The 13,442-nt window shown below is 63.4% G+C and overlaps 1 protein-coding gene across 3 annotated transcripts in view; it reads right to left on the bottom strand.

The window, feature by feature from the left end:
- RPS6KA2 (ribosomal protein S6 kinase A2) overlaps nt 1–13,442 on the bottom strand; it is a 294,253-nt gene that overhangs the window by 54,914 nt on the left and 225,897 nt on the right. For all 3 annotated transcript variants that reach the window (XM_070073285.2, XM_070073287.2, XM_070073286.2), the window contains 6 exons: nt 12,875–12,955; nt 11,894–11,973; nt 9,435–9,541; nt 6,701–6,738; nt 4,264–4,406; nt 761–831 (listed from right to left, as the gene is read on the bottom strand). In XM_070073285.2, coding sequence (XP_069929386.1) covers nt 761–831; nt 4,264–4,406; nt 6,701–6,738; nt 9,435–9,541; nt 11,894–11,973; nt 12,875–12,955 — 520 coding nt within the window. The remainder of the gene's footprint in view (nt 1–760; nt 832–4,263; nt 4,407–6,700; nt 6,739–9,434; nt 9,542–11,893; nt 11,974–12,874; nt 12,956–13,442) is intronic.

Here is a 13,442-nt window from a genome sequence, read left to right as displayed (position 1 = left end):
CACCTTACGACCACCGTCTCCCACTTCACGACCTCCTCCACGCTGTCCCCCCCACACCCCTCCACCTGCCTCATGACCCCCCAGTCACACCCCCACCCTCTCCAGCCACGCTGTCCCCCCACCCCTCCACCTGCCTCATGACCCCCACCATGTCACACCCCCACCCTCTCCAGCCACGCTGTCTCATGACCCCCACCATGTCACACCCCCACCCTCTCCAGTCACGCTGTCCCCCCCACATCCTCCATCTGCCTCATGACCCCCAGCATGTCACACCCCCATCCTCTCCAGCCACGCTGTCCCCCCACCCCTCCACCTGCCTCATGACCCCCACCATGTCACACCCCCACCCTCTCCAGCCACGCTGTCTCATGACCCCCACCATGTCACACCCCCACCCTCTCCAGTCACGCTGTCCCCCCACCCCTCCACCTGCCTCATGACCCCCCAGTCACACCCCCACCCTCTCCAGCCACGCTGTCCCCCCACCCCTCCACCTGCCTCATGACCCCAGTCACACCCCCACCCTCATACCCCCTCCAACTGTGCTGCAGCCCCCAGCACCACGCTGTCCCTGCTCCCATCCCGGCCCCCAGCACCACGCTGTCCCTGCTCCCATCCCGGCCCCCAGCACCACGCTGTCCCTGCTCACATCCCAGCCCCCAGCACCACGCTGTCCCTGCTCCCATCCCGGCCCCCAGCACCACGCTGTCCCTGCTCCCATCCCGGCCGCAGCACTGCAGCCCTGGGCCCCACTCACTTGAGGATGAGGGCCATGGTCTCCTTCCTGTCCTTGCCTTGGAACGGTAGGGACCCCGTGAGCATCTCGAACTGCAGGCAACACAGCACAGTGAGTCCATTTATCCCCAGGTGCCTGAAGTGCCCCCACCAGCCCACCTCCCAGGTCCTGAAGTGCCCCCACCAGCCCACCTCCCAGGTCCTGAAGTGCCCCCACCAACCACCTCCCTTACCCACCCAGAGTCCTGGTGGGCGTGGCGCAGGTGCCGGCCCACACGTGGGGGCTGTGGCAGGGAGCGGCCGCCTGCCCCTGCTTACATTCCTGTGGGCGACACGGGTAAGTGGCCATCCCAGGGGACAGTGAGCGACATGGGTAAGTGGTCATCCCAGTGGACAGTGAGCGACATGGGTAAGTGGTCATCCCAGGGGACAGTGGGCAACATGGGTAAGTGGTGATCCCAGTGGACAGTGAGCAACACGGGTAAGTGGTCATCCCAGGGGACAGTGAGTGACACGGGTAAGTGGCCATCCCAGGGGACAGTGAGCGACACGGGTAAGTGGTGATCCCAGAGGACAGTGAGCGACACGGGTAAGTGGTCATCCCAGGGGACAGTGAGCGACATGGGTAAGTGGTCATCCCAGGGGACAGTGAGGTGACAGGTGGGCAGAAGGCACTAAGGTGATGGGGAAAGGAAACGGAGTGGGGTACTGGGGCCTGGACGGGGCTCTCGGGGCCGACGCCCGGGCAGTTTAGGTCCCTCTGTCCCTGGTGGGTGCTGTGGAGCAGCCTGATCCAGGCAGTGAGGGCGGGCTGGGGGTGCACCCCCCCAGGTGCACAGGACCCCATCACAGCCCTCTGATGGAGACCGGGGGCACCAGCCACCGCTCAGACATAGGCTGCTGCACACCGCGCATCTAGTAAGACACGGTCATGGCCAGGATGGACATGGAGATAAAGAGGGCACTGCAGGCGGCCCCCCAGGCACCGGCACTGACTGCCCGGACTCTGGGGCCGTGGCCTGGAACCACAGCTCCCCCTGCCCACCCCTGATGAAGGAAACCAGGCGGCACCAAAGCCTTTCTCCCCCAGGCCTCAGCCGGGGTCTTTTGTGTCAGCTCGGACGTGAGGAAGGCAGCCTGGGAGCCGGTGCTGGCAGGACGCTGTTAAATTCACCTGCTCTTGACTTTCAACTGCAACGCCCGTGCCCTCTGAGAAGCCATCCGCCAGCACTTCCCTTTGCGTCTGACAGAAGCAGAATGCTGGAAATAAGCACCCTAATCCTATCATCCAAAGATCCCCACCACCAACACTTACACCTTCCAGAACTTTCTTCAAGCAATTTTTTTTTTCACTTTAAAAACAGGTTAGGTTTTCCAAGGTGACTTCCCACAGAGTAACACGGAACGTTCATTGCTACAGTCTGCCCCTCGCCCGTGGGCAGGCCACGTCTGTGGGACACGGGATTTCTCCGATGTTCCGCTCTTGTAAGCACTGAATACACAGAAAAGTTTCCCCAGGATGACAGTGATGCCAGGGGAAGTGAAAGCTTGGAGAGTAAACGCGGTGGAGGCTTTAACATCAGCGACTCGCTCTCTGAAACGGACGGGAAAAGCGAGGAACGCGGCGGCCGCCCGATGTCTGCAGCCGGCCCCGCAGTGTCTCACCTGCACGGACTCAGTAAAGGCACCGGCACAGGGGCTGCAGGCAGCCAACAGACTACACGTGCGGAACACAGAGCAGGCGGGGAGCGTGTAAAAATAGCCGGCGTAATGAAGTCGAGAGGCTGAGGAGCTATCGCGTAACACAGCAGGGATGCACGGGAGCTGATTAGACAAATTCACACGGCCCCTGAAATAGAGCCCCCCCAGCCGAGGGAGCTGGGTTCTTCCCTCTGTCTTCCCAGCTCCTGGAGCTGACTCTTGGTAGAGACCCCACTTCCTGGAGGAAGCCCCGTGGCTCTGTGGATTGGGGGCTCTCCTCGACGCTCACCGCAGTATCCGGCCCGGCACCTGTGCCTGTTCACAGCGCTCGCCCGACCTGCGCTCTGCGGCCTCTGACTGCGACCACACAGCCCTGTGCTGCGCCTCTGCCCGCTCTCCCCCTCTGTGCACACGGCTCTGTCCTCTGCCACCAGGCGCACGTGTGGGCCCGACCCCGAGGCACACGTGGTGGGGGACGGTTGCTTCTTGAAGGCGAGGATGCGTGCGGCGGTGTGCGGGGTGGGCTCTGGCTGTGAGGGCGCCGTCACGCTGGGCCTGCGGTTGTCACCGGGACTGCTGCTGCATCCACGTGGCGTCCTCCCCCGGAACCATCGCTGGGATGTTGCCCTCCGACGAGCGAGCAGCGCCAGGGCTGAGCCGGGGCAGCTGCAGCAGGAGCAGGAGCCAGCGTCCGTAGCTCTCAGAGCGGAGAGAGCATCGGTGGAGCCGGGAGGCTGTGGCGGCGTGAGTCTCGGGGCGGCTGCCTTGTTGGGCGCAGGGGAACTTGCTGGGTTCTAAAGGAACGCCAGGCACCAGGAGGCGCTTGGAGACTGATGTTTACAAGGACGATGGCCGATGCCACAGCAGCAGGTGCCGAGAAGACACGGAAGACAGAGCCACGGACGGCCTGGGGGTCACAGAGTCCCCAGAAATGACCGCTGTCTCGCTTAGGAGCTGAGAGCACCCCTGGTGGGGACGCGGGAGCCGGGCCCTCCGAGGCCCCTTGCCCGTCGCCCGCCCTCCGCGCTGCTCCGTCTTCAGACTCTCTCTCTGCTCCGTGTCGCTGCTCTTCCGCCTTTTCCTTCCAGCTTCCCCACGCTCTAATTTCCGGTGACTTGGGGCAGAGACGGCGTTAGGGGTGTGTTCTACAGTGGGGGACAGATCTGTGTTTTCTTGTCTTAAAGCAGAAATGTATACGAGGATGGCAGCCTGTCCCCTCCACACGCTCATGAACTCACAGGGCGAGGCCGAGCTGGCCGCGTCTCGCAAGCCGCGTCTTCCGCGGGCCTTCCCTCTCCCCAGGCTCGGCCTGGCATCTTGGTCCTGTGAGGGGCACGTTGGGGCTCTGCCTCAGGCAAAGGGTCCCCACCGTGTGGACCACGCCCAAGCCCACGGCCACTCTGTGTCGTCTTCTCCAAGGGCAGGAGGACAGGGGGCGACGCGTAGGGACAGCGGCCAGACACAGACCGTGGCCCTGCACAATCCTGGACTTGCAGTGCAGTCTGGGTGAGAGGCTGGGCCGCTCCTGGAGCCACGGCCCAGCGTCAGGGAAGGCGATGGCCAATCTCCCACGTGCGGCAGGGGCGGGGGGGGGGGCTGGGGGCTCCCCATGTGTGTGGTGTGTGCAGCAGGCACGGTTGCTGCACTCACAGCAGGCTCTGGGCCCAGCCGCGATGGGCAGGTGCACTTGGGGAAGGGTCATCGGAGGAGGGGCTCGCATGCTGTGTGCACGCCATCACCATGTACACGCCGTCACCATGAGCACGCCATTACCACGCAAACACCGTCACCATGAGCACGCGGTAACCACGCAAACGCCATTACCATGAGCACGCCGAACGACCACCAGTCTGCGCTCTGCGCGTGTCCCCGCCGGTTCACCACCTCGGGCGCCATGTACTCGATGGTGCCGCAGAACGAGTAGGCTCTCTTGTCGTGGTCGATGGCCTCCTTGCTCAGGCCGAAGTCTGCGGGGAGCACAGCACACAGGCCCTCAGCCCGGCCCCCCAGCAGGCCCCTCTGCACCCCACTCCCCTGAGGGCCTGTGCAGGACTCGCTCCCACACAAGCAAGCACCCGAGGGCAGAATTCCCTGGAAACCCACACTTCCAGGAGCGCCTGACGCCGGGGCCAGGAGAACCCCCTTGGTGACGGGGCCCCTCCCATGGCTGAGCCCTGACTGCGGGTCGGGGGCTGGGAGGGAGAGGCTGGGGGTGTGGGGCAGGGGAGGAGGAAGTGCCTCCCGCTGGGGGAAGACGAGGGACAGCACTGATGCGATCTGGGAGCCCTGAGGGTGCTCCCCCCCCCCCACCGGGGAGGCCACGCTGAGCAGCAGGGCCACGAGGGCGCTGCACCTCCCCAACTCTGTTGCCTGGAGGATGGGGCCAACCTCGCGCCTGGCAGGGCCGCGCCCAGAGCCACAGCCCTCACTGCCCAGGGGCCTCACGGATCCGTCTGTAGTCCATGCCTGGCCAGGATTACAGGTGACACTGCCGGCCCCGGCAATCAGGAAAAGACAAAACTCTGCAGTATCTCGGACAACAGACCTGACGCGAGAGCTCCATGCCTGCCTGACTCCGGCTGAGCAACTGTGATTCACGGTGTCACAGGCAGAGAAAACCCGGCAAAGGCCCGGCAGAATCTCGGCCTCCACTAAACGCCACACGGCACCCGAGCCACCCACACCAGGGGCACAAGCTTCCTGGGTCGACCTGTGCGTGCCCGGGAAGGCCCAGGAGCACGGACGGCGGAAGGAACCAGAATCGGTGCTGAGGGCACGGTCTGAGAGCTGTTGGGGACATGACGGTCCCGGCAGAAGCGCCTGAGGAAGCTTGTGGGAAGCTCTTTGGGGCCCTTGGCACAGGGGCTGAGACCACTCGGGAAGTCCGTGTCCCATGTTTAGTGCCTGCTTGGAGTCCCCGTTCCTCTGCTTCTGATGCAGCGTCCGGCTAATGTGCGCCCTGGGAGGCAGCAGGTGCCGGCTCAGGCACTCGGGTCCCGGTCACCCGTGCGGGAGGCAGGACTGAGTTCGGAGCTCCTGGCCTTAACCTGGCCCAGCCCCAGCCGTCGAGAGCATTTGAGGAGGGAACCAGCAGAGGGAGATCTTTGTCTCTGCCTTCCAAACAACTGAAAATCATTTATTTTTTTTTGTAAAAAAGGCTACCTTTCAACCTAACCAGTGTTTCACATATTTAATAACCATACCGACACCTGCTCTCTCTGCTCTGCTGGGTGCCAGGGCACCTGACGGCTGTGACAAGTCTGCCGTGGCGAAAGGAGGGTGAACCAGGTGCAGCCGGACAGGTGGGGCCACCCAGCAGGGAAGGGGCCTGGGGGAGGGGCTGAGCTAAGCATTGAGGAAAGAACAGGGGTTCACCAGGAGCCCCAGAGCGAAGGAGGCTAGCAAAGGGCTACAAACGAGCGCAGGAGCTCAGGGACCTGGGTGGCAGGTTCGAGGGGCACGGACAGGTGTGGAGCCGGGGCCGGAGTCAGGCCGTGGGGCAGAATGACGGTGCCCAGAGGTGGCCACGTCCGCACCCCAGGACCTGTGAGTTGGTGACCTTGTGGGGCAGCAGCGACTGCGTAGGTGGAATTCAGTCAAGGATCCTGGGATCAGGGAGGTGACCTGGAGTCTGCGTGGCCAGGGCCACTGGGTGGAGGAAGGAGGCAGAGGTCAGGGAGAGGCCAGAAGAGGCTTCCCCACTGGTCTGGAAGGCAGGGGAGGGGCCCAGAGCCTAGCAAGGTGGGCACCTTCTCAAAGGAGCCACGGGGATTCTCCCCGGGGGGCTCGTGGCCACAGAACCGCGGATGGCGAACCCGTGGGCCCGGCACCTCCGCTCAGCGGCACAGGAAGCTGCTGTGTGTGGGGGTGACACTGTGTGGGGGTGACACTGTGTGGGTGCGCCTGCCGGTGGGGGCAGGGGTTTAGATGTCACCAGGGAAGGGCAGGGGGCCACCGTGATGGGTCGGGCTGAGGAAGTGGAGGCAGCGACGGTGACAGGGATGGCTGGGCTCGGGTTCTGAACACAGCTCCCCGGAGGCCATGAGGTGGGGTCGGGAGTGGGGAAGGCACAGTCCAGGTCTGGATGTTTCCACCAGCTCAGAGGGCGCAAGGCGGCACCACCAGCCCCTCGCTACGGAAACCTCAGCCGAAGCAGAGGCGAGCGGCTGACAACCGCTGTTGTGCTGGGGCCGGGCCTGGAGGGTCCCCACATTCACCAGGGTGGGGAGGGAGCCCGGGGGAGGAGGCCGTGTCTACGAACCTGTGATCTTGATGTGTCCCTCTTCGTCCAGGAGGATGCTGGAAGACAGGGAGGGGGCAAGGCTTCAGGGAGAGCCCCCACCCAGGCTTCACCCTTGTGAGGGGACCCGGTCCCAGCTCGCCACCCTGTCCTGTCCCCACTGGCGCCCTCGTCACACCCTGGTCTGAGCAGCAGACCCCCAGGATCGATGGCTGGCTTTGCTCCTCCCAGCTGTGCGGCCCCAGGCAGAGCTCCTGTCTCGCTGGGATACGGGTGGGCCCGTGGGGAGCCCTGTCTTCCCGGCCCCGTGGGCTACAGTCTTGAGGCCTCCTTGGTGTCTGACCTTCACAATTTATGACTTTTGGGCTGCAGGGAGTCCTGTCCATTCCACCAGACCCTGGGAGAGAACAGCCGGGCCACAGGGAGACGTGGCTGTGGGCTGGAGAAGAATGGAGGCAAGGCTCCCAGCATCGCCTGGGGAGGGGCCTCTGGCCTGAGGTCTGTGTGAACTCACAGGGGAGCGCTGGGGTTCAAGTGCATCCTGTGCCACTCTGCAGGAGGGCGGGCTGTGGACTGACTGCGTTCAGAGGGAGGTCTGCGGGGAGCGGTGAGGGTCAGGTGAGGTCGGGAGGGCGGAGCTGGAGGGCCCAGCATTTCCAGCCAGACTGCCTCGTGCTGCCGCTCCGTGCCCCTCGGGACTCTGCCAGCGCGAAGCTGCCAGCAGGCGAGGCCCCGAGACCTGGCCCCTCCACAACCACGGCCCAAATCAGCCTCCTCTCTGGAGCAGCCCAGCGTGGGGCCCTGAAAGCTAACGGCCTCCGGCACAGCCGGGAAGCCCGACGGAGGGTGCGGGGCTGGGGTGTGGGCCGGGCAGGTCCGGCGCAGGAGGGAGGAGCTGCCGGCAGGGGTGGGGGGTGGGAGGTGCACCACGAGGTGACGTCCTTCGTGCCGCGAGCGACCTCACCACGGCTGGCAGCACCTGCTGTGGGGCTGCCAGAGCACCTGGTGCTTGATGGCAATGGAAGGAGAGGCTATGGCGCCTGGTGCTTGATGGCAATGGAAGGAGAGGCTATGGCGTGTGTCCAGACAATGTCTGCAATCAAAGAGGCCAACGCTCGGCGTCTCTCCGATGCTCCAACTTGGCCCAGAGCTAACTACTTCCAAGATTAATTTCCTTATGATTCTCATTAAGCAACAACTCTTCATTCAACCCTGCTGAACGCCGATTACTGTTTCTGGGTGGAAGCCTCACTTGGACCTTCAAGACCGGAGCAGCAGCGTCCGTGGTGTTAGGGAGGCAGAGGTGAGCGGCGAGCTCGCGGGATGTTCCACGGGCGGCAACGTCAGACAGCCTCTTACCCCTGAAGGCGGGTGGCTCGGGGCCGGCCTGAGGCGACCACATCGCCCTCCGGGGACGGGCCGGTGCCCGGGATCACGCCGCAGTCGGGGGTGGGCTCAGGCCGCGGCGGACACTCCAGGGCTCTGGCTCTCCCGCTCTCTGGGGGCCCTGGCTGTGCGTGCAGTTGGTGACAATCTGCCAACTATGCGCTATGCCGGCCGTGTGCGCACCCACGCAGACGCATTCTACATCGCTCGCAAATCAATGCTCGCAGGGTGCGATCCAGCTCTTGTGTGCAGGGCAGTGCAGGGGAGGGGGGGGCCCGGGAGCAGGGGCTGGAACCCGCCCTGACCCCTGAGGACGCCTGCTGTGGGGCTGGTGGGAACGGGTCACTCGGGAGCCCCAGTGCAGGGGAGAGGGGGGCCCGGGAGCAGGGGCTGGAACCCGCCCTGACCCCTGAGGATGCCTGCTGTGGGGGCTGGTGGGAACGGGTCACTCGGGAGCCCCAGTGCAGGGGAGAGGGAGGCCCGGGAGCAGGGGCTGGAACCCGCCCTGACCCCTGAGGACGCCTGCTGTGGGGGCTGGTGGGAACGGGTCACTCGGGAGCCCCAGTGCAGGGGAGAGGGGGGCCCGGGAGCAGGGGCTGGAACCCGCCCTGACCCCTGAGGACGCCTGCTGTGGGGGCTGGGTGGGAACGGGGTGCAGTGACTCAGGTCCTGGGGTCACTCGGAGCCCCAGAGTTCCACCGCCCAGTCTCCTCCTCCCGAGTGGCTCACCCCCAGGTCAGGCGGCAGCTCCACCCACACACAGAACAGAAAGGGGAATGCTGCTCTGTTGGGGGCGTTCCAACAGACTCGCAAACCATCCTGGGACTAACAGTGCAGAACACCGATGCCAAAGACACACGACCTCGGTGGGATCTGGGCCTGGGACTCTGCCGCCGTGTCTTCCATGAACTCTTGGGAAGCTGTCGACGCAGCCATTAGCAAGGAGCCGGAGCCTTAACTAAGTGGAGGTGACAACGGTCTCCCTTGGGGTGCAGGAAGCAGCTGGGGGCTCCCTGTGCTGGAGGACGGGGCACCGACGGCTCCGAGGGGTCTCACCTGGGAGGGGTGGACCGGTGGGCTTGCCTCCCACCTGCTCTGGCTTCACTTGTGCCTTAGGGACGTGAACCTGTGTCCTGTGCCCCACAGGGGACTCCATCAGGTGAGGTGGGACCGACACGCGATCGGCAAAGGCCTCCCCTGGATGTGGACATCTTCACGCGTGGGGGACCGGCCGCGCCCCCCTAGGGTGGAAATGCCCAGCCCATGCTCTCACACACACACTTGGGATCTGAACCCCGTGGGGTGGGGGTGGGGGGCTGCCAGCACAGGCCGTGGGGGCGGCGGGCTGTGCCGGCAACGTCTCACTCACTTCTCGGGTTTCAGGTCTCGGTAGATGATGCCCAGGCCGTGGAGGTGGTCTAAGGCCAGGGCCAGCTCGGCCAGGTAGAACTTGACGTCCTCCTCCGTGAACATCACCTGGTGCGGGGAGACAGAGTGGGCTGTCGGCTGAGCTCTGGTCGGTGCGCTGCACAGAACTCTGCTGGGGAGACCCCGGCCCCACCCCAGAAAGCCCACCCTCGGCAGCCCTGCTCCACCAGTCGTGGCCCCAGTGGGTGCTTTGGTCGGTTTCAAGCTCCGTGAGAGCTGACGAGGGCGCCACTGCCGATCCCATGGTGCCTCGCGCGCAGAGCCTGGGTCACAGCTCGCTCCTCTCCCCACACCACTTAGCCCCCGGGAAGGGGGGTTCTGGTTTGTATTTCCTGTGAATTCGTAATGTCTGACCACACACAACCACTACTGAAAACGTGTCTCGAGCCTCCTTCCTTCCTTCACTTCTACATCTTCACCTCTTGAGCCGATGCAAACGACCAGTGTCCCACTGTGTGCCCACGGTGGGAGCCACTCTCCCAAACGCAACACACAGGGTGTAGAGTCGGCCGTGGGGCCCCAGGCCGGGAGGCTGGTTGGAGCGGGGCACATGGGTGTCAGGGTTGTGAGCTGCTCTCTGGGTTCTCGTGTGGCCGGGACGGCCCAGGGCTCAGCAGCAGCCAGGCCAAGACGCTCCAGCGTCATGAGGTTGGACACACCCACTCTGGTCAGCTGACAGGTGCAGGAGGCCACGGTGCCTATAGGGTCACTGCCTCGGCATGCAGCCCCACCCCAAGTCCCAGAGCTGGCACGAGTGGGTTTTTAAGTCACCTTAATGAGAAGCCACGATCATAACCTTGTTCTCTGTTCACCATGGGAAGTCAACACAGCAGGCCATCTCATTACTCAGGTTTCCTCTGACGCAGGTGCGTGAAAACTGACTGCGTGATCGGAGGGTGTTTGGGTAGCACAGCATTTAGAACTGGGGTGGCCAACTGCGCTGGGGTTTTCTGCTTCTTTATTTATTTGAGAGAGGGAGAGAGAGGCTGATCTTCCATCTGTTGGTTTACTCCCCAAATGGCTACAACAGCCAGGGCTGGCCTAGGCTGAAGCCAGGAGCTTCACCTCATCTCCTACAGGGGTGCAGGGGCCCAAACACTTGGGCCCTCTTCCACTGCTCCGCCCAGGCCATTGGCAGAGAGCTGGATCGGAAGTGGAGCTGCTGGGACATGAACTAGGACCCACGTGGGATGCCCGTGGGAGGCTTGATTTGCTGTGCCACAATGCTGGGCCCTGGGGTAGGTTCTGTCTCCCAAATCTCATGCTGCTACTTAAGTTCTGATGTCTTGAGATTGGTGGCTGATGGATTAAGGGTGCAGCCTTGATCTAGCCGTGGCTGGTGGGAGGTCTTTAGGTCACTGGGGGTAGGCGGGCAGAGAGTGGTTCTCACAGGAGGGTTCACCAGCTGAGTTCAAGTTCTGCCTAGCGCTTCTGTCTGCTTCCTGGCTCCCCACGTGCCGGCTGCTCCACACCGCCCACGCCCAGCCTGGAGCAGCCACAGGGCACTGTCACCTCCGAAATGAGAGCTGAACTAAGCCCTGCCCTTCCCAAGAAGCTTCTCGGGGCGTTTCAAAGTGAAAACCTAATAAAAAGGCAGACTGGCATGCCAGGGGACTTGCGGGTGGGTGATGTCAGGCTAATCGGGGGCACCCGCTTCCGAGGGGCACACAGGGGGCGGGGCACAGGGCTGCGCCATCCTGGATGGTCACGATGGAGCCGCCGGCCCGCGCTGCCCAGAAACGCCAGCATCCTCTGTCCTGGCCGCCAGGCAGAAGCACAGCCTTGCCTGGCTGGAAGTCTCCTTTCTAAGTCGGTCGACAACTCAGATGCTGCTGGCCGTCCAGTCCTCTCCCATCTAGCTTGCTGTGTCCAGGTGCTGGCCCTCCGTGGGCTGTGTCTACCACTTGGACATATGGTTTTACTTCTCCGGTCTTAGGGCACAGCTCAGTGTAGCCCCCAGGTACAGAACCCCGGGGACGTGAACCCCATGAAGGCGGTCGGTCAGCACGGAGACTGCCAGCGTTAGGGTGCAGCCTGCTGTGCCTGCTGCACAGAGAACCCCGTGTCTCCGACTTGACTTCCACTCTGAGGTCGGGGTCTTGTGAGAGACACCCACTCGGGCTACTAACGAGCGCTGCACGGTGGTCGAGCAGCCCACCCTCGGAACGTCATTTTAGACGCCGCACAGGGGCTGACCTGAGATGGGCAGATTTCTTGCAGACGGAGGGGAGGGACAAAGCAGCAGGTCCCACCAGAAACGCTCAGGTGGGAGCCCGGGCTCTGGGAGCCGGTGCGCACGGGCACACTTAGGCGCACACAGGCTCGTCCGGTCCCCGCCCTCCTGGGGGTGGCTAGCTCTCACATCCCCGCCTGGTCCCTGCCCCACCGGGGGTGGCTCACCTCCTTGGACAGCCTGGTGAAGAGGTCCCCGCCGCGCAGGAAGTCCAGGATCAGGTACAGCTTCCCCTCCGTCTGGAAGGCTGTGGGGAGACAGCAGCCGCGCGTGAGAAATGCCGTCCCAGGGCTCACGGGGAGCGCGGGGTACGAGAAACAACGTGTGGGCTTCGGATTCTCGCTTGCACCAAAACCTAGGCTTTAATCCCACTTCCCGGGGAGATTCTGAAGTGAGCTCGCACTGGCTTTCCTTCCTCTGAGGAGCGCAGGTCACGTGACCGTTAGATGCCGGGACGCTCGCTCATGCTGTGAGGACCGCGGGGGCCAGGCGAGCAGGTGTGCGTGCGTCTGGCTCAGGTTTCTGAAACCCCAGGCTCGGTCAGTCTCCAGACACACGACTCGAAGGCAGCATCATGGCAGTGCCTTGCTGTCCTACTCTGTGCTTAGCTAATATTGGATACTCAAGCAGTGAACTTGCAGCTTGTCTCTGCAGTCAGCATTTTGTGAAACTTAATTAGACGCTCCGGCTGGCCGCCTCTCGGATGAGCTCCGCAGGCAGAAGGCAAAGCAGGAGACGCTGCCTGGCAAGGCGGGGGCGTGGCCACGGGGGGACGGGTTATCTAAGTCTCGAAAGATGGCCATCACCTGACCGCGGGGACTGCGGCTTCAACCAGCGCTGCCTTAAACGTCTCGAGCCAAGGTATTCGCTTAAAACAGAGGAGGCATTGCCGGTTCTGGCTTTGCTTCTGAAACAACTCGAAACCATGCTGTAGGCTCACGCCAAGCTAGGGCAGGAGACCTTGCCGCCAGGTTGCCGGCGGAAGTCTTGGAAGAGAGAAGAGGGAAAGCGAGCCCAGAGTCCAGGGCGCTGGAGAGGAGCCGCCTCCGTCCCCGGGCAGGACGGGGCTCCTGCTGCCCGGCCGGCCCCGCCTCCCCGTTTCTGCTGGGCTGCGCAGCCCGGACCTCCCGCCCCCGCCCCCTCCTCACCGTAGTGGAGCTTGACGATGAAGGGGTGATTCACTTCGGCCAGGATGTCTCTCTCCATCTTCGACCGCACGCGGTCCCGAACTGCAGGACACAAACACAAGGCTTCCAGTGGGCAGGAGCCCCGGATACGGGCTGTGGGGCGAAACGTGCCAGCCCTGCCTTCTATCACAAGAATTCCCAAGCACATACGAGGCTCCCAGGAGTAGTCTGAGGACCCCTCCACGTGCACTGGGCGGCTATTCACGTGACGATTTCCAGTCGGATGCATTTGCTCCCACCCCACTCCCTCTGCAGGCTGGAAATGCACTGTCGCACCACCACTCCTGGCCCTTACGGCATCAGCATGCGTCTCCTATAATCAGGCCTCTGGTGCCAGCCACACCTCAGACAGCTGGCGACCAGTCCATGCCAGCAGCTGCTGTCCAGTCCAGTCAATTCCGCACCCATGCCATCTTTCTAACCTGTCTTTCTAACCTCAGATCCACGCAAGGTCACACATCGCACTTTTTTTTTTTTAAGATATATTTATTTATTTGAAAGGCAGAGTTACAGAGAGGCAGAGGCAGAG

Source organism: Oryctolagus cuniculus, chromosome 5 (genome assembly GCF_051225735.1).
Source record: "Oryctolagus cuniculus isolate XC-2025 breed Fujian yellow rabbit chromosome 5, ASM5122573v1, whole genome shotgun sequence".
Taxonomy (NCBI): domain Eukaryota; kingdom Metazoa; phylum Chordata; class Mammalia; order Lagomorpha; family Leporidae; genus Oryctolagus; species Oryctolagus cuniculus.
The sequence above is the reverse complement of the archived record's forward strand: the minus strand, read 5'-3'. Positions and strand labels throughout refer to the sequence as shown.